We start from the raw sequence: 22,662 nt of genomic DNA on the forward strand, positions 1-22,662 counted from the left end.
ATCCCACAGATGACAGTGAAGGGGTTCTGGTAACTGGGGGGTGGGGGATTTGAAACCAGTATGCCCGAGTTGAACTTTTCATCAGTCTCCATGGAAAGACTCTGAAAGTGAAACTCACCTCTACTCTAGGTACCCCTACTTTGAAAGATGCATCCAAAGAATGATTCTCTTTTGCCAAGGATCTACTTAAAGGACAGCAATGGGATTCTATTATTAAATGCTCAACTTCTGTCTTTTTTCTCCCTATTTTACTGTCCCTGCTACGAATAAAATTACCCCATTTAAAATATTTTAAATTGACTGTTTCTCCCCACTAGAACAGTACCTTACTGTGCTGTGGTGGTTTCACTTTCAAAAAACTTTCGTCCTGCCTTTGCTGCAGTCTCCAATTCAGTGATGTTATCAAGGCCACTGAATCCATGTAGTTTTCTGTCCATTTCCCTGCCCAAAGTGACATCACCACTACCGTCCTAAAAACCAACCCATGCTGTGATGTCACAGCTCCCCTGGTCCTTGCCCTACCCATACAGAAAGTAAAGGCTAGAACAAGGAAGCGGTACATGAGTCAAGTCTCCTGCTTTGTGCCATCCATCACAGCAGGTAAAAGCTCAAATTACCCTTAGCACTTTGATAGGTAGGGAAGTTAGGTCTGAAGGGCGTTGGGAGACTAGTCAAACTAGTACAATTCAGGCTTCACAAAAGATTGCAGTTTAGCCACTCTAAAAAGAAGCAGCAGTAAAAAAGCAGTTTGAAAGTCTGTTCTGTGACATTTGCACTGTTTGTGTTTTAAGTAGTCACTGAACAGCATGAAATAAAACTGACTGAAAGACAGCCTTGTATGCATGTAAAATCAATGCAGTCACAGGAGCTTTAAGAAGAAAGAAGCCTGCGTGTTGTAATTTTTTTATAGACAAGCATTGCATTGTGGGATACCTAGTGGCAGACTAAACAGAATTATTTCAAGATGCCAGACCTCATGTGGTCAGACTGAGAAATTACGTATACAAATATTTAAAAACCTATAAATAGTCCCAGAGTGGTGTTAAAATGTACGAAGCACCAAACTGTGATGAAATAAACATGTTTTTTTGAGTCTGTGGGTGCGATTCTCCTTTAAGGCACTTCAACTTCATCCTGCTTCTCCAGCTCACTCAAAAAAAAAAAAAAAAAAAAAAAAAGTGGTCTCCCTCTTTCTGATTCAGAATCTAATTCTGAGGTGGGAAGATGTTGGTTTATATTGTGCTTCGCGTCTCCTCACCTGAAAACTGGGAACCTGAATCTCAAGAAAATATTTCTTTAGATGGGATAAATTCTCTATGATACTATTGAAAGAGTGAAGGACTTGTTTAAATTGGAACAAAAGGAAATACCTGAAAATCAACAGAGGTATTCTTACTTGTTATAGGGAATCTGAATCTCAAGAAAATATTTCTTCAGATCCTCCTTTGGAGAAATTCTCTCTGATAATATTGAAAGGGTGAAGGACTTATTTCCTTATGCTCCCATTTAAACATCTGAAAATCAACAGAGGCACTGGGACTTGTTACAGGTGGAAATCCTCAAGTCAGTGGCTGTACCCCCCCAGTTGTAGCAGCACTGAGGATGTTTTTAATGCTACCAGTACTTCTGGTAGTCCAGCTTCTACTCCTAGGAAAACTGATAAACTGTATAAGCTACCTCTGACTCATGGGTTCTCCTCTATAACCCCAGAGCTGACCCTTCAGTTATTTTATCATATTGATTCAGTGATTCTAAACATTTAGCTGCTTTGAATCCAATTGCCCCAGTCAAGGATAGCAGAGCCTTTGACATGTTTGAAAAAAAAGTTTACACATATTCAATCTTAGCATTTAGAGCAGTCAGTTATCAGACTGGTATGTCCAGATTCCTTTTAGCATCTTTTACTGACATGAATAAGGCTATTGCCGACTTACCTAGTTCAGAATATAAATCATCTTTATATCTGATGGTTACCTCATTCACTCTGGGTACCAAACATTCTTGGAGACGCTGATATGATGCTGCATGTGCAGTATCTAGGACTAGAGCAAGTGGATTAGCCTTGCATGGATTTGCATGGTAGCAGACCCAACATTTATCAGATGATGTCAAATCTGAAATTTGTAATACCCCCTCCACCCCATAGAGGTTTTGTGTGGCACTAAATATACTGATGCTCTCAAGAGGTTTGATGAAAGGGGAAGCTGATTCAGGGGGCTAAAGTATTTTTTTCAGTCCCCTATAGTAAAGTACAAAAGCAGTTTCTGTTTAGCCATTTAAGCAGTGACATCAAAAGTCAGGAAAGCAACCATTTAAAAAGCAAGTGGGTAGGATGGTTCTAAGAAAAAGCAAAAGCACCTCTGTCCCAATTTCAGAGAATTACTGACTGTGCCATCCTTCCTTCCTCATCCCCTGTCTATCCTGGCAGCCGTCTAAACCTCTTAAAGATTATTTCATCATGACACCAGGTTACAGCAAATTATTGGGTATTTTTGGGCATTAGGAGATTCAGAATGGTTACAGATCAAAATGTGATTTTCTTCACCCAAAACTAGGAACTATATCCTGGTCTCAAAATCAAACCCACCTTTTTCCCTCTCCTTATTTATTGTGTGGTTTACCAGGGAGTAGTAAAACCTGAACCAGAAAATGAAACAGGAGAATGATTATTTTCAGGATTATTTCTAGTACCCGAGAAGGTGGTAACCTGGAGACCTATTTTTTTCTTTTCTTAAATCTCCACACCAAAGTTCAAAGTGCTTACTTTGCATTCACTTCCCCTGATTTCTCCTCTTAAGTTTCTTATAGCTTTGTACCTAAAATATGCATACCATCAGATACTCATTCACAGAGAATTATAGGTTCATAGGTTCATACTAGGCTATCTGCCCTAGGGCATTTATAAGCCTAGCCAGAATGTGTTTGGCTTTCGCCACCCATTTTAAATTTATTTTACTATGCCCTTTTTCGAGGTTAGTATACTGTGCCTCTGTCTAACAGTGACACAGAAGTGATACCAGGGATAAACCTACGATCTCCCATCCACTCATCAAGATTCCTCTTGAAGAGAGTCAATGAGGGACTCTGCCTAACCTGGACTGGGATTTTATTCCAGAGTGAAGGGAGCCTCTGGGTTATGAATCTGCCCCTCCAACATGTCCTATTTATTTCAGTGCTGAGGTTCAGAATTCATACACATTTTAAGACTTTCTGTTTTTGGTTCACATTTTCATTTCTGTTTATCCTTTGGTTTGCCCATAACATCAAAGGTATTCGCAAAGTGTCGAGCACCGGTGATCACTTTTAACAGATTACAAGATATCCACATCTCTCTATACTTGGATGATTCCCTTGTTTTTGCTGACTCTGAAACTATCAGGAATCTTTCTTTGTCAGAAGTCTGTTTCAGAATTTGGGTGTCATTTTCATTCATTCCTCAACTGATGAGTCTCTGATCTGACTTGGTTGTTTTTATTAGACTCATGGATTCAGCTCTCGAGTTCCTTCCTTTACCCACAATGCCCCACTATCCTGGTATACCCCAGATCTTGTTTGCAGGCACATCATTTGGATGTGGATTTCTGCTGTCAAGCTACAGAAGTTAACCAGATAGTGTTGTATCTTTTCTCAAAAAAAAAAAAAAAAAAAAAAAATTTATTTGTAGTGCTTTCCTCTTGCTTCCTTTATCTTTTTACAAAACTTGCATAAATTATAAACCTGTTACCTTTCTTTTCTCTCCCTTTCTTGGGCCTTTCTCCCCTTGTCCAGGTACTCTTCCATGTGCCATTGCTGATATTCTTTCCCTTTTGTTCTGTCTTACCCGACTTTGGTATTGTTCAAATACCATTGTTGGTATTTTTTTCCTTGTGGTAAAAAAAAAAAAAAAAAACAACTTCGTTTCCTCTTATCAGTATGGCTGACAAGCCTACAAGCTTCATGAAATGCTTTTTGTGGGCATAAAATCTGTAACTCAAATGCCCACAAGGAGTGTGTGTATTGTTTGGGCACTGCCTCCCTAGATGTTGACTGTTCCATTTTTTCAGGACTACTGGCTTTGAGTGATAGGATGAGTAAGTTGGTGTTAGTGTTTCTGCTCAGCTAGGTCTCAAACCCCATCTAGTAAATCTGACAAATGGAAGCTTGACTGCGCTCCGAGAGAGAGAGTCCAGGAAATGGTTCTCTTACAGTTCTTCCCACTCTGCTCTGATTCCTGAGCCTCTAGCTAAAGTTTCCAAGACACCGGATCTGACATGTGCCAAGGTTCCTGTTACTTCGGTATCCAAGTCTTCTTGGATGCGATTGTCACTTTTCACTTCGGATCTGATATCTCCTCTGCTCTATTTGCCTTTCTTACAGGGGGCACCTGGAAAATCGTCCAGACCACCTTACACTATTTCATCCCTTAGGTCTTTTAGAAGCTTATCTGCGGTAACTGTGAATAGGATGATGAAGTTTCTCAGGGCACATATCCAGATGGAGGGGTAATTCTGTCTTCCATCGAACCTGTTGGCCTGCCCTCCTTTCAGCATCATATTGCATCTCCTTTTCCGCTCCAGCCAATGATTTTGGAGCCCTCAGATCCAAGATCTTCGAAGATGTCATTGTCAGATCTGAAGAATGGCTGTTCTTTCACTCCGACCATGCCCCTGAGCTGACCGGCTCCAACCTCTTTGAAGCAGGATGACTGCCTGACTTGAAACAGAGCCAGCTCTGGGGGTTAGGATCAACTCCAAAGCTGTCGAAGCCATCCTTGCTTCTCGGCACATCTACATTGGATAGCTGTGCTCAGACTGCCTCCTCGAGGCAGGAATCCATGGGGACCAAGAATTTGGCACAGGTAGGTTTGGCGCCGATGTGACCTGCTGCTGTTTATTCTGGACCTTCTGCATCCGAAACTGCAGGGAGGGCCTTCTGTATATCCAGAGAGATGACATCCTTACTCTGTTCGAATCCTATTCTCTCTCCAAGTTTGTGCTGTGATCCCTGTCATGCCTATTTCACCAGGGCACCCACCCTGTACTAGCCTTCAGACATTCCTTATCCAGGATTCCCCACCTTCTTCCAGTGTTTCACCAGAACATTCCACTGATGAGGTCTCTAGGAAGATGATGTGCTAAAGGAGGCACTTAGATTTCCCTCCGGAATTTGTCACTGAAGATGTGCACTTCAATGAAGGGGAGGGGTCTCCCAGATCTTCACCTGACTATAACTGCTTTGGAGAGATCCTGGAACTTTAGTCAGAGAGGTGGAAGGTGTTATGATACCCTTCCCCAAGACAAGTCTGTGTTTCTGGAGGCTTTTGGGGATGGCATGGTTATGTCTTTGGTGCTCCCTTTGGCTGATGAGTTGATCGACCTTCATTCATGTTGAGCATAGAAGGAACCTGAACAGAAGCCATACCTAACAGGCCAGATAAGTTTTTAGCTCCTCTCAAAGATAAGGCATACTGGAACAAAGGAGTTCCCTATAGGTGCCGTGGTAGCAGCAGCCACTAAGGCGGAGCCTGCAGAACATAGCTCATCTGTTCATCCCCCTAATTGAGATTCCGGAGCCTTGGACAGATTTGGCAAGCCCATTTTTTGCTTCGGCAACCTATGCCCTTTAGTTGCTGAATTATTTGGCACATTTCACAAGACTATAAAGGGGTTTGACCAAGGAGCTTTTCGAATTTCTTCCAGGGTCCATGTCTGTGGAGGACCAGAAGAAAGTTTCTACACAACTGACCACCCTATAATCTATTTCCAATGTGTCCATGAGCTTGATCTCTCATGCAGCTGAGGGTACCTCTAGGGCTGTGGATTCAGGCATTGTGGTCGGGAGACATGCCTGGATGCTCCTGTATGATTTCGCAGAGCGCATCATGTTTTAATCGTTGCTCCTTTTGATGGATCAACTTTGTTTGGCCTCAAAGTTAAGGAAACTCTCTCCAGAAGTAAGCAAGATGAAAAGACCCTATCTGCTGTTTGGGTATGTTTTTTTCTATCCCTCAAAGATTCTTCTCTTGGAATTAGCGAGTTGGTAAAAAGATGTGGTTTTGTAAGTTCTCAAGGGTCTTTCCAGGAATCACAAGAAGATGGTTCTTCCCTTGGGCAGAGGGGGCACTCTAATGGAAGATGCATCCTCGTAGCAGAAGTGGCCCACAGAACCAGGACTTTAGAGATGCCTTCTCTGACGGACCCTACCAGCACCTCCTGAAGGTTTACCTGATTGCTGCACTCTGGAGGCATGGGGTGGGTGCTCATCTGTGCACCCAGAAGCCTGGGCATCCATCACAGAAGACATTTGAGTGCAGAAAATTATATCCAGAAGTTATTTCATACCATTTCCTCATATTTCAAGCATAAAAATTGGCAGGAACACCACAGCTTCACACAGTAAAAGTATTCATTTGTAAAAATGGACCAGATAAGTGCTTTCACATTGTAAAACCAATGCTTCTTCAGATCTGGTCCCTTTTTACAAATACTTTTACTGTGTGAAGCTGTGGTGTTCCTGCCAATTTTTATGGTTTGGATTTTCAGTGTTTATTTGGCAGTTATCTTTATCAGTGGCTGGGACTTGGTTCTTGTGTTTGTCTTGATTCCTCAAATTCCTCCAGCAGAAATGGGATATAGCATACTTGCTTTAAAAAAAAAAAGTCACCCAGAAAGTCCCCCCTCTCCTAACCAACAGAGATCTGGAACTTGCTCAAGATTTTTTTAGTGCTGAAAAAGACAGGGGACTTGAGATCAATTCTGGATCTCAGCAGACTCGACCAGTATAAACGTTCTGGATGGTCACAGCGAAGTCCATTTCATCTGTGCTACTTAAGAATGACTGAATGTACTCAATGCTTAGATGCATACTGTCTCATCAAAATCAACAGGTGCTCCAGAAAGATACCTGCACTTCCGGCTGGGAGTCTACCATTACCAGTTCAGAGCAGTGCCTTTGGCGTCACCACACACAGCCCCCAGGGTGCTCCCGAAATGCATGATGGTAGTAGCAGCTCACCTGAGACTGCTGGGATTCCATACATTTCCATACCTAGACAACTGGCTCTTCTCCCTCAGCAAGACTAGTCCTCCAAGCATTAGGGTCGATGGCAGCAGTGATAACTCTAGGTCCATTAGCCAGGTTTCATATGAGAGTCTCAGAGTAAAACCCTTTCAGTACAGTGGCCTATTCTTCAGCATCCTGTAAGCACGCTAGTGAAGATTTCCAAGGTTTGCAAGGAATATCTTCGTTTGTTGCTTCATTATGAAAAAGTTTCTCAAAGTCGCCCCTTCTTTCTCTCACAGCCAATAGTCATAGTCACCATGGATGCCTCCCAAATTTTTGGGAAGGACAGTCCAAGGTGCATGGTCCTGGAAGAGGCCAGTTTGCACATCAGTGTCCTGAAAATGACAGCTGTCCTACTAGTATTGCAGGCTTTTCAAGATGTTCTGCCTTCAGGGATAATTGCTATACATACAGACACTGTCAGTAGTCTTGTATATCAATAAACTGGGGAGAACCAGATCTCAGCCATTGTGTCGAAAGGCAATGAGAGTTTGGCAATGGGCAATCTCTTTTGGCCGCTTTCTTTTGGCAGTGCACATACCTGGGAAAGCTAACGTGCTTGAAGACAGACTAAGGCGATCCATTTTGAAAGCTCGCTAGTGGTCTGTCAAAGAGTGGCGGAAAAGATTTTTCATTGGTGGGGCCAGCTAATGCTGCAGTCTGTTTGCTTCTCCCCTCAAAAACAAGTGCAGTAGGTTCTTTGCCCTTTACCAAGAGATGCTCTAGGCCACAGTTGGCCCTTGGATCTCCATTACGCATACCCCTCTTACCTCTCATCCCCAAATTTCTACAGACAGCACCCCAGTTGAAGAGCAAAGTCCTCTTCATTGCACCCTTTTTCTGCCTTTTCAGGTTTGGTTTCCTTTCCTCTGGCCTCATCTTTGTCCACCTTGGATACTGGATCTACTTCCAGACTTTGTATTTCACTCGAAAAGGCATGCAACATCCAGTTATCAATGGTCTCAAGTTGACCACATGGTTTCTCCAGTTTCAGTAATGGCTAGGCAGTCCAGACCTCGATGTTCTTCGTCTTCCATTGCTGCAGTCCTTACTATTGGGTATAGTCCGCATCCAGTCATGACCGGGCGCCATATCCTCAGTCTTATGCAGAAGCAGTTTTGTGCAGGTTGGCGTTCTGAAATATTAATATTTTGGTTTTTCTTGCCTCAGTTTTAACCGGATGTCAGAAAAGTGAATAACTGTATTTCTTGTGGGAAACAAATACCTCATAGGGATTACCATACATTATGTATACCTTGTTTAGGGCCTGAGCTGTTGGTTGCCTTGTGCTAGGTTTAACAAGCGCACTAATAAGAGGAGGTTAGACTGTGCCAGATTAGTGTTTGGGAAGCGTTGCAATTATAAAATGCCAAGGACAAATTGATGAACCGCAGTCTTCTTTAGATGGCTCAGTGGAGCCAGAGGTTTTGCCAGGAGTTTCTATAGTGTCTCAGGCAGAAGCTTTACTGTTACAGGATGTACCCTCTCAGGAGGCAGGCCAGGCTGGGGCTTCTCAGGTAACTATTCTTCCCTCTCTTCCCAAAGTAGTTAGAGCCTCTCCTTCTGTTGCCAGGTTCTGTACCTAAGAAACATATGCTTAAAATGGCAGAAGATTTGATTACTATGATTAGAGGTTCTATGGGCCCTCCTGATAAGAGGCCTAGAGTGGAACCAGAGTTTGACAGTTTTGAACAGGGTTCAGGGGCTTCTGAATCTGGAAGATTTGCAGGAGTATCCTCATTATTCTGATTCTGATGTGGATGATGCCACTCCTTCGGCTTCTCCTCCTGAGGATTTTTCATTTCAGAGACTCTGCATTCCATGAGGGAGCACTTTAAATGGGAAGGCCAGGATTACTCTGATTCCAGGAAAAGGCTTAGGGAATGTGGTGGAAGATGTTTTTGCAGAGGCTTCCCTGAACCCTGATTCTTTGCCTCCTGCTCCTGTTAAACCTGATAGGCTCATGGGTGCCCAAGCTCATAAGTATTTGTTTAAGAGTCCTAGGGCGGACCCAGAAACTGTTTCTCAGGGTGTTAAGCCTGTTAAGGCCTCTGTGGTTAAAATCCTGTTCCCACTGACAAAGAGGCAAGGGAGTTAGGTGGGGTAAGAAAGTGTATACTTCTTCCACTCTAGCCATGAGGCGTTGAATTGTCAGTCTCACATGCTGAAATATCAAAATTATCTCCTTTCACAATTGAAATCTAAGGTGGATGCTTTGGCGGAAGGTATTGATTGTAAAGACTTGCTGGATTTAGTTTATGTGTCTGAACAAGTGGGCAAGCATTCTTTGCAATGTGGTTTTGATGCTGTGCAGGCCCTCCTCGAGGGTGGCTGCCACTAGTTCTGTTCTTCGCAGGCATGCCTGGTTGAGGGATCAAAATTTGGCTGAGCATGTTAAGACAAGGATTTTGGATGCTCCTTTACAGTCTGATGTGTTGTTTGGTTCACCTGTGGAAGCAGTTTTAAAGAAAATGGAGGACAAAGCTAAGTCTATGCAAACTGTTAAAGATTTTTGCAGGTACAGCCAGTTTAGTAGAAATTGGCCTGCTAAGGGGTGGACATGTCCTGCTTATGATTCCCAGTCTAGGGGTAGGTGGGCGTGGTGGTAGGGCAGGGCTCAAGGTTCTTTAGGCCTAGAACAGGAGTTCACCTGCTCAGACTTCTGGTGAGGGCAGGGGTCAGTCCTTCGTAAACAGACCCAATGACCTGCCTTTTCAACTGCCAGTAGATTCGAAGGACAACTGTCTCTTTTCAAAGGAAATTGGGATTTAATTACTCAAGACAGATGGGTGTTGGACATCATTCTACCAGTCCCTGTGTCAGAAAGGGGCCTAGGATTTTATTCTCGCATGTTCCTAGTACCAGAGAAGGGGAACACGTGGAGACTGCTTTTGGATTTATCTCTCCTCAACACTTATCTGGACATTCCCAAGTTCAAGATGTTGACGTTACAACAGCTTTGGCAAAGATCACTGGATGGTAACTTTAGATCTCAAGGAAGCTTACCTTCATGTGCATATCAGGCTAAGTTACAGGAAGTATCTGCGGTTTCAGGCTGGAGATTCTCATTATCAGCTCTCTGCATTGCCCTTTGGCTTATCTCTACGCTCAGAGTATTCACAAAGGTTCTGGCTCCAGTGATAGCTTACTTCAGACTACAAGGACTTCAAATCTATCCTTATTTAGACGACTGCCTGATTCTGGCTCAAGAAAAGGAAGACCTTCTACAGCATCTGGAATGTCTTATAGCAGTGCTAAGATGCCTAGGGTATTCTGTGAACGAAATAAAGTCCAGTCTAGTACCCTCTCAAGACATGTGCTTTCTGGGTGTGAGACTGAATACAGCAGCCCAGATGGCCTTTGGACAAACAAAAGAGTCTGTCACTTTACTTCCATCAACTATCTCATCAGTCCGTGCTGACTGCAGAGACAGTCCTTCAAGCATTAGGGTTCATGGCATCTTGTATTCTGGTGCTTCCCAATGCCAAACTGCATATGAGGAAGTTACAATGGTATCTCAAAATGTATGGACACAGCACTGCCAGGATTTAGACACTGTCATTCAAATAATACCTTGCCTTCACAGAGTATTTTAAACAAGGGACTCTCTGTGACCCGCCAGAGGCGAGTCAGATTTTACCGACAGATGCCTCAGACATTGCTTTGGGAGCTCATCTAAATGTAAAGTGGATACAAGACAAGTGGCCTGCCAGACTACAGCATCTACATATCAACATAAAGGAGATGTTAGCAGTCCAGTTCGCATTGCTGGCTTAGTTACTTCTTCCAGGGCAGGTGTTGATTCTAACAGACAACACAACTGTCATGGTACTTAAACAACAAACAGGGGAACACATTCTTATCCTCTATGCAGGCATGCAATGATTTTATCTGCCAGAGCACAGAAGAACCTTAGCAGATGTGTTAAGCAGACAAATCATGGATCCCCACAAGTGGAAACTGGATCTTCATGTATTTCAGAAATTGACACAGTGTCATGGAACTCCAGACATAGATCTGTTCGCTTCCTCCACTAAACCACCAGCTGCCACAGTTTCCTCTTCTTCCAAAGGGGTACTATTAAGGTCAGACAGGACAGGCCAAGGATGATTTTGATAGCTCCAGATTGTCATCTGCTCAATGTCAAGCTTCACTCTCCTCCTCTGACAGCATGGCATATTCTGTGTTGAAACACAGCAGGTCTCAACTTCTCCAAGTTTTTTTAAATGATTATGGAAGCTTAGAAGACCTAGTACAAGGAAAGTGTGATTTTTATTGGAGTAGAGCAAAGAAGATTTTTCTTTCTGAGCTTCCAATTTGATGGCTCTTCAATATCTACTTGAGCACACGCGGCCCAGTCTTTTTCTTCCAAGATTCATCTGCAGCTTATCTCAGCTCTCACTATGATTGTGACCCACCATTGTTTAAAGATTTTGCATACTTTAGATGTACACAGGCAAATGCGTTATTATTAGCACAGGACTAAAGGATTTTAGGCAGTCTCAGCAGTTGTTTGTTTCTTTTGCTTGTACCTACCATAAATGTAGATGTTCGAAGTTTAGTAGTTGATCATTCCCCTCTCCCTCCTTCCCTCCCTGTTGGTGGGTGGGTGGTGTAGGTGATTGTTATATTTTATATTTTGTTTATATTGTTCATGTTTTGGTGCAGGTATTTTGGGCCTTGTCTTTTTAGGGTCTTCTTGACTCTGACATCTGGGGCAAGGGAGGATGGTCATGCGGTCTCATAGATAGTACTGACTACTGACGGCGTCGCGTGTCTCCCTCCTGAGCCAGCCAGCCTTTATGGTATTGAGGGGGGGCCTGGATGCGGACTATACCAACATCTACATTTATGGTAGGTACAAAACTGTACTTTTCCCATTTCGACAGATTATTTTATCCTCTCAGAAGCTTACCACCAGGAAAATTTAAAAAAAGCAAATGGAAAAGATTTTCAATCTGGGCCTTTCAGAGAGATCTGGATCCCTTCTCCTCCCCAGTCTCAGTAATTCTTGAGTTTTTGGCCCCCATTTTTTTACAGTGGGATGAGTTATTCTGCTATTAAATTTAAGTAGTGGCCATTTCAGGTTTTTAACTCTGAAGAGAATTGTTCTTCGTTGAGATTGTGCAAGGCCTTAAGGGTACCTTTTTACTCGAGCCCTCAGCGTTAGATCCCCCCCCCCCCCACCTTGGGATTTGACTATTCTGTTATAAGCTCTTACTCAATCTCCCTTTGAGCCTTCTGCTGGTATTAACCCCAAGTTTTTATCCTGAAAAACAATTTTTCTGGTCTTTATAACCTCTGCTTGATGAGTGTCTGAACTCCAAGACCTCCATCCTGATCTTCAGTAAGAATAGGATCTCATTATACAGACAACCACCTTTTTTTTTTTTTTTTTTTTTTTTTACCTTAGTAGGCTTCCAAATTTAACTTGTATCAGGTCAACAGTTTTCCTGTGTTCTTTCAGAAATTCTCAAACAGTGGAGAATATACATGCTGCATCTTCTGGACGTATATCACCAGCTTAGATTTTATCTGAACAGAACACAGGATTTCGGATCTGGACAATTGTATCCTTCAAGAACAAACTGGGTAAAGCCGTTTCTAAAGTGACCCTGGCTAAATGGTTAACTGTTTGTCTATCCTCTGTTTTTAAAGAAGTTGGTTTAGCTTTACCCAAGCCCTCCAAAGCAGATTCCACAAAGTCTGTAGCCACCTCATCTGCCTTTTGGCCATGATTGTCCATAGATATTTGCAGGTGCCACTTGGTCCAATACTCACACCTTTTTTGCTCATTACAAGTTAGACAGCATTTGGCTGCACTGTACTCGAATATCCTTCCATGAGGAATGAATGAAAATGACAAAATCAGATATAAAAAATGATGTACTCACCATAACGATCATCTGTGTTTCCATTTTCATTCTTCATCAACTCCCTCCCTTCTTTTCCCAGTGAGGCCTGAGAGATGTCCTTTTTGGGACTTCACCTGTTCCCTATTTTGAGCTCCAAACTTTCTATACGTCTTTGTCATATTTCTTTATTGTAATATGGTGCCACGTGTATGTTAATGTTGGAGCAAGAAACTCAATATGAGGTATACCAGGAGAATGTGGCGTTATAGGGTTAGGAGGATGGCCTAATGGTTAAGGTGTTTGCCTTACAAACACAAGGTGCAGGGCTTTAGTCTCACAAGGGATAATTGGCTAGGCTTGCAATGGCTCATAAGGGCAGTTAGCCTAGTACTAACCTATGAATCTACAGGTAAAGGGAGGATCTCGAGAGCTGGATCCGTGAGTCTTGTAAAAGCAGCCAAGTCTGATCTTAAGTTGGATCCGAGACCCATCAGTTGAGAGAGAATGAAACTGGACAGTACAGATATGTCATTATGGTGAATATATATATATACCTTTCGTTTTAAGCTCAGTTTGGAAAATCATTTCTCATGCCTTTTCAGAGAATAATTTTTGTACGATGCCTGTAAGACACTTCACAAATGATGGCATTCCTCGCTCAGGAAAAAGTAATATTTTTTTTAAAGAGCAGTTCCTTCAGTTTTGTGTACAGCCTCTGACAACAGTAAGGGGAATTCCTCAGGATATAAGGATACATAGCTTCCACAATTCTGATACCTCTAGCTAGATTGCACATTAGAAAAAGTATTAGTTTCTCATATCAATCTGGATCCAACATAAGAGCACACTGTCTTTTCAAATCCATGTACTGAACTTTGTCAGAAAGGAACTTCACTGGTTGATGGATCAGTTAACTCCGAGTCTGGGTTTTCAGGGGACTGTATCAAAGGTATTCAAGGTACAAAGTGCTTGGGAGAATTATTTCAAAAAAGAAGCACACATATATCAAAGAAATGATGATTTAAGGTTCTCATAACATTTATAGACCTCATTTGTGGACTCCAGGACCTCTTTTGGTAATCACAGACTACACTTGTGATCTAGTACATAAATAAGGGGAAAGTCTGTTGTAACCTCTGTGCAAATCAGCCATGCTAGTGTGGGAACTGGCAAATCAGCACAAACTCTTCCATCAGACTACTTGGATCATTAGGGCGCAGTAGTGCAGCAGGCGCTTGTAAGCAGAACAATGACAGATCCTTGCAAATGGAAGTTACCATAGGGAGAGTCTTCCAGGAGATAATCTGCTGGGAATTCCTCAATTAAATCTTTGCCTCCATTCACAACAAACATTTGAAAAATGTTGCTCCAGGACTCATTGTAGAAAGGCCTAGAAGACGTTCGCCTTTTCTTGCCTGAAATGTTCCTGTGTGCCTTCTCCCCTCTTTCCCTTCAAAAGTAGGTTCTTTTAAAGATCCAAAAGGACTCTCCAGAAATAACATCAATTCCCTTGAGGCCCAGACAACAGTGGTTCTCTCTTCTGTTACAAATGGCCAAAGGCACTTACTTCAGACTTCCTGATAGGATGGACTTAAATCACACAGGACAAGGGATCTTAATTCACCCCAACCTACAAATGCATGTGACAGTCTGGGTGATACCATTTTAATACCTCTCGGGCACCTATTTTCAGGTGGCATTTGGCAAGTGCTAAAGGAGGCTAGGAACCCTACTACTAAAAAGTCTTGTTTGACCAAGTAGAGGAGTTTCTGGTGGGTGCTGTCACAAGAACTAAGACCCTTTAAAGGACAAAGCTGCTTTAGTTCTTAAGTATCTGTGTAAATTGCTGAAATAAGTCTTCTCTTGTTAATCTCTTAAGCTTCATCTTTCAACTGTTTCTGCCTGTCTGCCCTTAGAATACCATTTTCTTCCTTATCCCATGTGTAACAGTTATTGAAAGGAGTATTGCAGATTTGCCCACCTAAAAAAACTTTGACTTCTCCTTGGGACCTTAACTTTGTATTACTAAAAGTTGCATAATTTCCACTTGAACTAGCTCATTAGGATGAGTTAAAGTTCTTAACATGGAAATAGTTTACTCTCTGCTCTGACTTCAGTTTGAAGAGTATGCAAGTTGCAGGCTGTTACGGTAATTCAACATTAGTTCACCTCTCATAAGGATAGGATATCCTTAAGAACCAGCCTTTCTTTCATGCCAAAGGTGATATTGGAGTTCAATTTAAATCAAGCTGTTCATCTCCCCATGTTCTTTTCTGAACCAAAAAATAAGGGAGCGAGAGTCATGCATACTCTGAATGCCCACAGACAAGTTGAATGGCGCATTGACAGGACAAAAAGACTTTAGAAGTTCCAATCAGCTATTTCTTTTATATGAAGTTAAAAAAAAGGATAACAAATGTCAAAGCTGTTTCCAAATGATAATTTCATGCTATCTGGTTTTGTTATTCTCCCAGTGGAAAGGCCTTTCCTTTCAAGGTCATAGCCCATTCTACTAGGGCTATAGCTACTTCTAGAGCTTTTATGAAAGAAGTAGACTATAGAAGTATTCTAGAGATGGCACTTGGTCCTCTGTGCATACCTTCGCTAAGCATTGTAAGAGATTGACTCCTTCTCCAGATCTAAAGCAGGCTTTGCTAGAAAGGTTCTCCGGGGATTCTGGACTTTAACCTTTCTTCCTCCTTATCCTCCCCGTCTTAGTAAGCTTTGGTAATCCTGTTCTACAGCTTAGTATATTACAGTAGTGATCTAATGATAAACATAGTACAGTTGTGCAAGGAAAGTTACCATAACGGTAGGTATTCAGTAGTACACTGTTGCAGTAGAAATACCCTCCCATCTGCCTCCCCAACCTTGTTTGGTTTATCTGTCTGCCAGATGTGGGGGCTTTAGTGTCCCTTTCCAGAGAGACTAGAAAGCTCTGAAATGTGTTGCCCATTTGTCTGCTTTAATACCATCACACCCTCATTCCTTCAGATGTACAAGTGTGAGGAAGGTGCCCAAATGCTTTGGACAATAGGTGGACATCTGATCCTTGATAGAATATGTCCCGTATAGCTTAGGCTACTGCAACAGTGATCTTTTCGCACACCTGCTGTTGCAACAAGTTTACTTACATAACTGTCCTTTGTTTCACCACCTTCCCAGGAGAGTTGAGATGATTCTCTTTCAAGCCCACTAAAGAAGAGGCAGTATAAGGGGAAACACCTTGACTCCTTGTTGGAGTGTCCCCACTCCAGGTACAGATCTTGCCCGGGGGGGGGGGGTTCTCCTAAATTCCCTCTTGAATACTAGTTGACCCTACCTCCCTGGCTGACTGCCTCATAGTTGCACCCATTATGGAAAACTTCTCAAAGAAAGACTGTGCTTACTCCAGCTGTGAAAGTCTTTGGGAAACGTGGTCAATGTGGCAAATCATCCCACATGAATCCATCACAATCCCTGGCATTCCTTGCCTGCCAGTGGGATACAGTCATCCAGAATGCAAAATTACCACATTACAGGGTGTCTTCCATATTTCCGGAAGTCATGAGTCTTTCAGAAATGAATCAAATCCTATGACAGACTCAACATGAGGGCATTACAGTGGACACTCAGGACTTGGTTGAACCAAACAACCCAACCCATGACATATAATGTCAATCTTTTAAAGACATACATCAGGCATCTGCTATAACGGACATACCCATAGAATCTATTGGCTCACCATTTGTTCAACCAAACCTCACCACTGTGGTAGTGTCACTTGCCCACTCTGGAGTGGGGGACATTATCTGAACTGGACAGTCCAAGATATGTGGACATCACGAGGCAAAACTCACGTCAACCTGCTGTAAATGAGAACAGTCAGAGTGCTTCAAGCATTCCAGGAATGGTTCCCCCAGTGTATGGTACATGTACACCCTGACAACATGGCAATGGTGACGTGCATAAACAAGGAAGGCAGAACATGTTCCTTCTGCCTTTTCTGAAAAACTTGAGGGCTTGGGAACGTGCTATAAATATCATGTCACTTTCTAACAGGAACGCACATACTGGGGGCATCCAGTGTGATTGGGGACAGGTTGATTGACTGATATTACTCCCACTTGGATATTCCCTGAATGATGAAGTGTCCAAAATGTTTTGGAGATGGGGAAGACCCTTTTGCAAGCTGATTGCTTCCCCATTCAACACTAAATACAGCAGTTTCTTCACTGTCATACTCTGAGGACAGCCCCCAACAGATGCATTCTCCCATGCTTGTCCCCAGGTCTCCTTTCCATTATTAACCAGATTCGTACAGAAAGCTTAGATGTACAGAGCAACGGTAGTTCTCTTAGTTGTGTTCCCGCCATGCCAGGTATGGTTCCCTCTGCTGTGGTTTCATGTCAAAGACCTCTTCTCCTTCCACAGCATCCTCAGCTGCTGTCTCACCAATTCTGGCAACTTCACTCTGTCGTTCTATTCCAACTCTTAACTGCACAGTTTCTTCACTTCCAGTGATGAACAGGGATCAGTCGCTCCCTGCAGGAGTAATCAATCTGATAACTGCTTCCCAAAGACCTTTGACTAGGAAAATGATGCTCACTAGAATATGGACCCCCCGTCTCCACTTCAGCTTGTGTTACAAGTGCCATATTCAAAAAATGAGCTAGTTGCTCTTCCATAAAATGTTCACATAGCTACTGTATCATCCTGTCTTACTGGATTTTCTTGCTCCCTAGCATCTCAAAGTATGCAAAGCATTTTTAAAAGGAGAATTTACTCCGGGTCACCCTTGGTTGGTCATGCTTCTCCTTGCCTAGTGGGATCTAAATATTGTACTTCAGTGTTTGTCTCCATTTGAACCCGCAAATTCCATTGATATGAAGTTTCTGACTTGAAAGGCTATCTTTTGGTAGAGATTACTTCCTCGCAGATTCCCTGAGCTTCCTGATTTGTCTTCTGAATTCCCTTACATGATTTCCATCCAGATGATTAACCCTTCTTTTATGCCCCTTCAAAACATATATCAATATGTGCTTAAAAAGAAAAAAGGCAAGGTTATGTTTTTCATGGAAGTTAGTGTTGCAAGTTCTAGGATTCTTGTCTAGAATGCCCCGAAGACAGGGACTGATGTCCTTCATGCCTTTACATTCCCCCTCCTAGCTTTAGCCAACTCCATTTCACGTGAGCGACAGGTCATCAGTAGTACAAGTGGAGGGTGCTGGCTGACAACATTTTTACATCTTTCTTGACATAGTCCATGAATGTCTTTATACCGCGTAGAGCATTGCCATTCTAGCTTGTTGGCCTCTTTCCAATGATGTTGAAGATTTTTGGAAGCATTCTTTCAGGGTGCTATAAAAGGAGACTTGAAAAAACAGTGCTAGCTTGAGTGAGACCAGGGTTTTCCTAGGTCCAGTGACATGTAGACCAGAGAGGTACTTTTGCAGTCCTCATCTTTGAAACCCTGAATGCCACCATACCATTGTCTTTAGCCATGTTGTCCTGAATCAAAACTGCTGCAGTATCGATCACCTCAAAGGCCTTCCTGAGGAGGTCAAAACCTGCTTTTTTGATTAGCTAAATTGAGAGGTTGGTGTCCAGTCATTAGTAAATAGATGAGGAGGGTCCCAGAGACAGAATAGAAGCCCTTAAGTCTAGCTGCACTCTGAGACCTGTAATGGAACTGTCAGGGAAAACCTAAGGTACAAGACTCTGAAGCTGAAGTCAGTGACTTGACTCTTCTTAAACGAAGTGGGTTCTTAGCCTGGGTCTTGTCCATTGACTTATTCCAGTTGTCTCAGGATTTGCGTGAGCTTTCCTAATGCCAGACAGCCATGAAGTGTTAGAGGTTTCTTCTAAAGCAGAATTGATTTTGCCTTAGAATAAGGTTCAGATACTCCAAATTCAGAGGTAGATGACCTGGCCCATGTAGGTTTTATGTCTCCTACCTGCTTTTATGAATGCAACACTGAGGAGACGCAATCCTCTGCTCATCACCAGATGGTTCTGCCTGTTGGAGACACCTCACAGGATGAAGGTATAATTCCAATGGGATGTCAAGGAGTACTCTAAAGCCCAACTGAGAGACAGAACAATATTGGAACTGCTATTACCAAAACCAATTCATATTCCTGCAGTCAGCAGAAGTTTTGTACAGTGCACTTAGAATTGCATCTTTGAAGCCAAATTCCATTTCCTTTGCTCCAAGGAAGCCAAATTATTTTTTTTGTTCCATTACTTCCTGGTTGCTTTACAGGAACTATTTGGGTGGTCCAGCAGTGGTGTCCATGGATTCCAGCAAGGGTCCATCTTTGGCTGCAACCCAGGAATCCCACATCCAATAACAAGGAGAGTAGGATGGTCATATACTTTGTGACAAAAGCTTACACATCTGCTACCCTATGCTTCAGTGTCCTGAACTTTCAGATGCAGATGTTTAAGTTCCTGGAATCCCTCCTGGACAAGCTGAGAGAAATAAAAACAAAATAAGTGACTGTGTGTATACATAACTTGGAGTGATTTTGTTTTTATCTCCAAGTATAAAAATGAGTTGAACTGAGTTGTGAATGAGCGTAATAGTAGCCATAGTTAATGTTTTTACTGTTAAAATATCTATGTGGGTTGCAGTTTGTTGTGTACAATGAAATGTGCTGGGAACTGGTGTTTATGAATGTCCTTGTTTAATCTGCGTTTCTTTTCAGCCTCCAGGAGGTGTTCCAGGTTCTCAGCCTTTACTGTCCAATTCAATGGACCCAACAAGACAACAGGGTGAGCTAAAGCACTTAATTGCTTGTGATTTAACTTTTTGCCAAGGGTTTATTTTATTTATTTGTGTTTGCTTTCCTGTCTTCTTGACGTCTCTGTTCAGGATTTTGTTCACTGTGTATGTTTCAAGGCTGTTAGTATTAGACTCGAGAGCTTGTCACCTAGTATAGAGGGACCAAATACTGTACTGCTGCTAGCTTCATTCAAGGTACTCTTAAATGCCTGTAAACTGAGTGGAGGAGTATTGCCTGACAACTCTGGTCTTACATGAAAGCTGTTTTTCCGTAATTCTGAGTTTATCTTTGGGATAGCAACAAATTTAAAATTTGTACATTATTGCAGGTCATTAAATCCAGTGCCCATTGTTGCTGTCTTTGTGCCTTTATCTATACACGTGTGGATCAAAAATAAGATTGCCTTCAAACCTGAAGCCTAACGTGAATAGACCCAGTTCCTGAAGTCTGGTTTTATAGCAAAGATTTCTTGGGAGTTTATGTGAAAAAATATTGCATTCTTTCCAGCCTATCAATTTGTCTCATTGTAGCAGTATGCCACTATATAGAATATTTAATGTTAGGTCTTGCAACTGCTTTATAAATGGGGAACTAAACCCCAGCATCCCTTCTAGATATTGTCCCTAACGGAGGAGTATGATCTTATCATTCACAGATTTGCATCAAAGCACACGTGCTTATCAACTGAGTCCAAGATCCTTTAAAGTGTCATCTATCAAAACAAGTTTTTGCTGCATATGCCATAGATATACCCAGTGATGTTGTCACCCCAAAGTGTAGGATCTTTGATTTCTTAACATTAAAAAAAATATATATATATACCTAGACCACACCTCAGTTCTGTCTAGATTCCTGTAGTCTGGCTTGTTCATTCAAGTTATTCATTACCATCACCACCTTGCTGTCAGCAAATTTGCTAGCCCTCATTCCCTCCTGATATGAAAACTCTGGGGTCCTATTGTGGGCATACTGTAGTTTGTATTTTTAATTCTTCACATTATCCCACTCAGCCAATTACTTAGCCATTTACAAATATAACCATGGACATTGTTTACTTACTGCTGTTAGGATTTCATTATGAAGCACTGAATCAAAGACCTTTGCTAGATCAAGATACATTACATCCACTGAAAGGCCCCATTCCACTGCTTCCCATTATTGATAATTGATGATAGATAAGTTTGATAAGCAAGTTTCCCTCTGTGAAACCTTGCTGGCATATATCAAGATCTAGTCCTAATCACTCTGTCAACAAATTACACAAAGTACGTCTGAAGTAGATGCCTATGATATATGTCAGACTAATAGGTTGATAATTATCTACCAGTAATAAAATATCTCACTTTAGATATAGGTACAATCACAGCTCTTTCCAGAAAGTTGGAGCAAACCCAGGTATAAGTATTCTATGAAATGGTTTGAGTGATGCTGTGGCTTCCCTACTCCTTAAAGAAACAATCCATTTAGTCCATCAGGCCTTGCAGCAGTGTAGGGCTTAATTGTACAGAAAGCCTTTACAATCAACATCTGTAACTATAGGGCAAGCATCCAGCAGTAAATTGTTTGGATTTCTTCTTTTTGCATGAAATTCCTGGATATGTCTGTAAATACAGTAATTTAGAATTAGATTTTTACTGTTTCTTATACTAATATTCAGTTTGCCTTGCCATCACCCCTGTATTCCTTCATGTTTAAACAAGGCCTTTATATTTCTGTTATATAGCTAGTTAACCTTAGTTCACATTTGCTTTGGGGGCAGAAATTAATTTCCTCAGATTAGTTTATTTCTTATATTAGGTGCCCTTTTAAATGTTTTCCAAATATACCCTTTCCAATTATTTAGCTTTTCCAACTTCTTGCTCCACAATGGACATTTTGTTTTAACTTTAGCCCTACTATCGTTCTAGTTTGGGAACTTTCTTTTCATCAACTAGAAGATGTGCTCTAGAAAATGTCCCAATAATTCTTAATATCTTTTCCTAACATTTTCTTTTCCTAATTCCATTCCTTTAGTGCATGTATTATTGATAGGTAGTCTGTACAATAAAATGCATTCCTGTATAAACTCCCTCATCTGAACAGCCCGTCCTTTGAGTATTTTCTAACTCCCATGATGAGAACCATTAAGTTCTGGTTGTAACTTCTGATTCACAACTTTTTAAGCATCATTCATCCATATGTTTAATATGTTAATCCATGAGGGTTCCCTGACAATCTGCGTATACCCCTGTTCCATACATATCCTTTGTAGTAAATAGCACTATTACTTAAACTGTATTCTTCCCAGTTCATGTTCAGTGCATACATCATAGCCAATTACAAAACCATAAATCAGTTCATTTGCAAATGATTGTAAGTAATCTTTTATTTGACTCTCTGGCCTGTAAAACAAAACATTACACTCTAGCCAGCACATTCCACTCTAGCCTTTCTTTTGTTATCTTTATTCCTGTAGTTTCATGTTTATTACCAACATATGCTAGGGATGATCCGTAGTCTTTACTGAGATAATTTGACGTTCACCCCCTTTTTATCCCTCCTATACCTCTGGTATCCACTGTAACATGGAAGATCAGTTGGTTTATTCAGTTCATTAAACCATGTTTCTGTCACCAGTAAACTGTCATAGTCTGGAAGCTTTGTTATTCAGCCTCCTTGAGTTGCATAAGAAGCATTTCAGTTTGCTCCACTGCACTTTTGTTATATTGAAAGTATAGTAATTTCTTATGAAGTACCATGTAAGCAAAATAGGTAGGTAAAATGTAACAAACAAAAAAAAAAAAAAATTGTGCGTTTCTCTGTCTTCTGCTAATCTGGTACAGTGTAACGGTTATTCCCTGTTGTGCATTGGCTATTAACAGTTTATAGTTTCTGGTCATTGTATTACTTTATTGTCTGTGTAGTGTTTACTTCATAGAATTCTCTTGAAAACAGAACTGTCTTAAGGGTGGTACTGTACTAACGTTTAACTGCGTTCTGTGCAAAAAATCTAACTGTGT

At 41.7% G+C, this 22,662-nt stretch overlaps 1 protein-coding gene across 1 annotated transcript in view; it reads left to right on the forward strand.

Moving 5' to 3' along the window:
• The window catches only part of SSBP3 (single stranded DNA binding protein 3), a 687,989-nt gene that overhangs the window by 333,108 nt on the left and 332,219 nt on the right, over positions 1–22,662 (forward strand). Inside the window, exon 6 of the mRNA XM_044085486.1 lies at positions 19,586–19,662. Coding sequence (XP_043941421.1) covers positions 19,586–19,662 — 77 coding nt within the window. The remainder of the gene's footprint in view (positions 1–19,585; positions 19,663–22,662) is intronic.

Source organism: Protopterus annectens, chromosome 10.part0 (genome assembly GCF_019279795.1).
Source record: "Protopterus annectens isolate FY-2018-M chromosome 10.part0, PAN1.0, whole genome shotgun sequence".
NCBI lineage: Eukaryota > Metazoa > Chordata > Ceratodontiformes > Protopteridae > Protopterus > Protopterus annectens.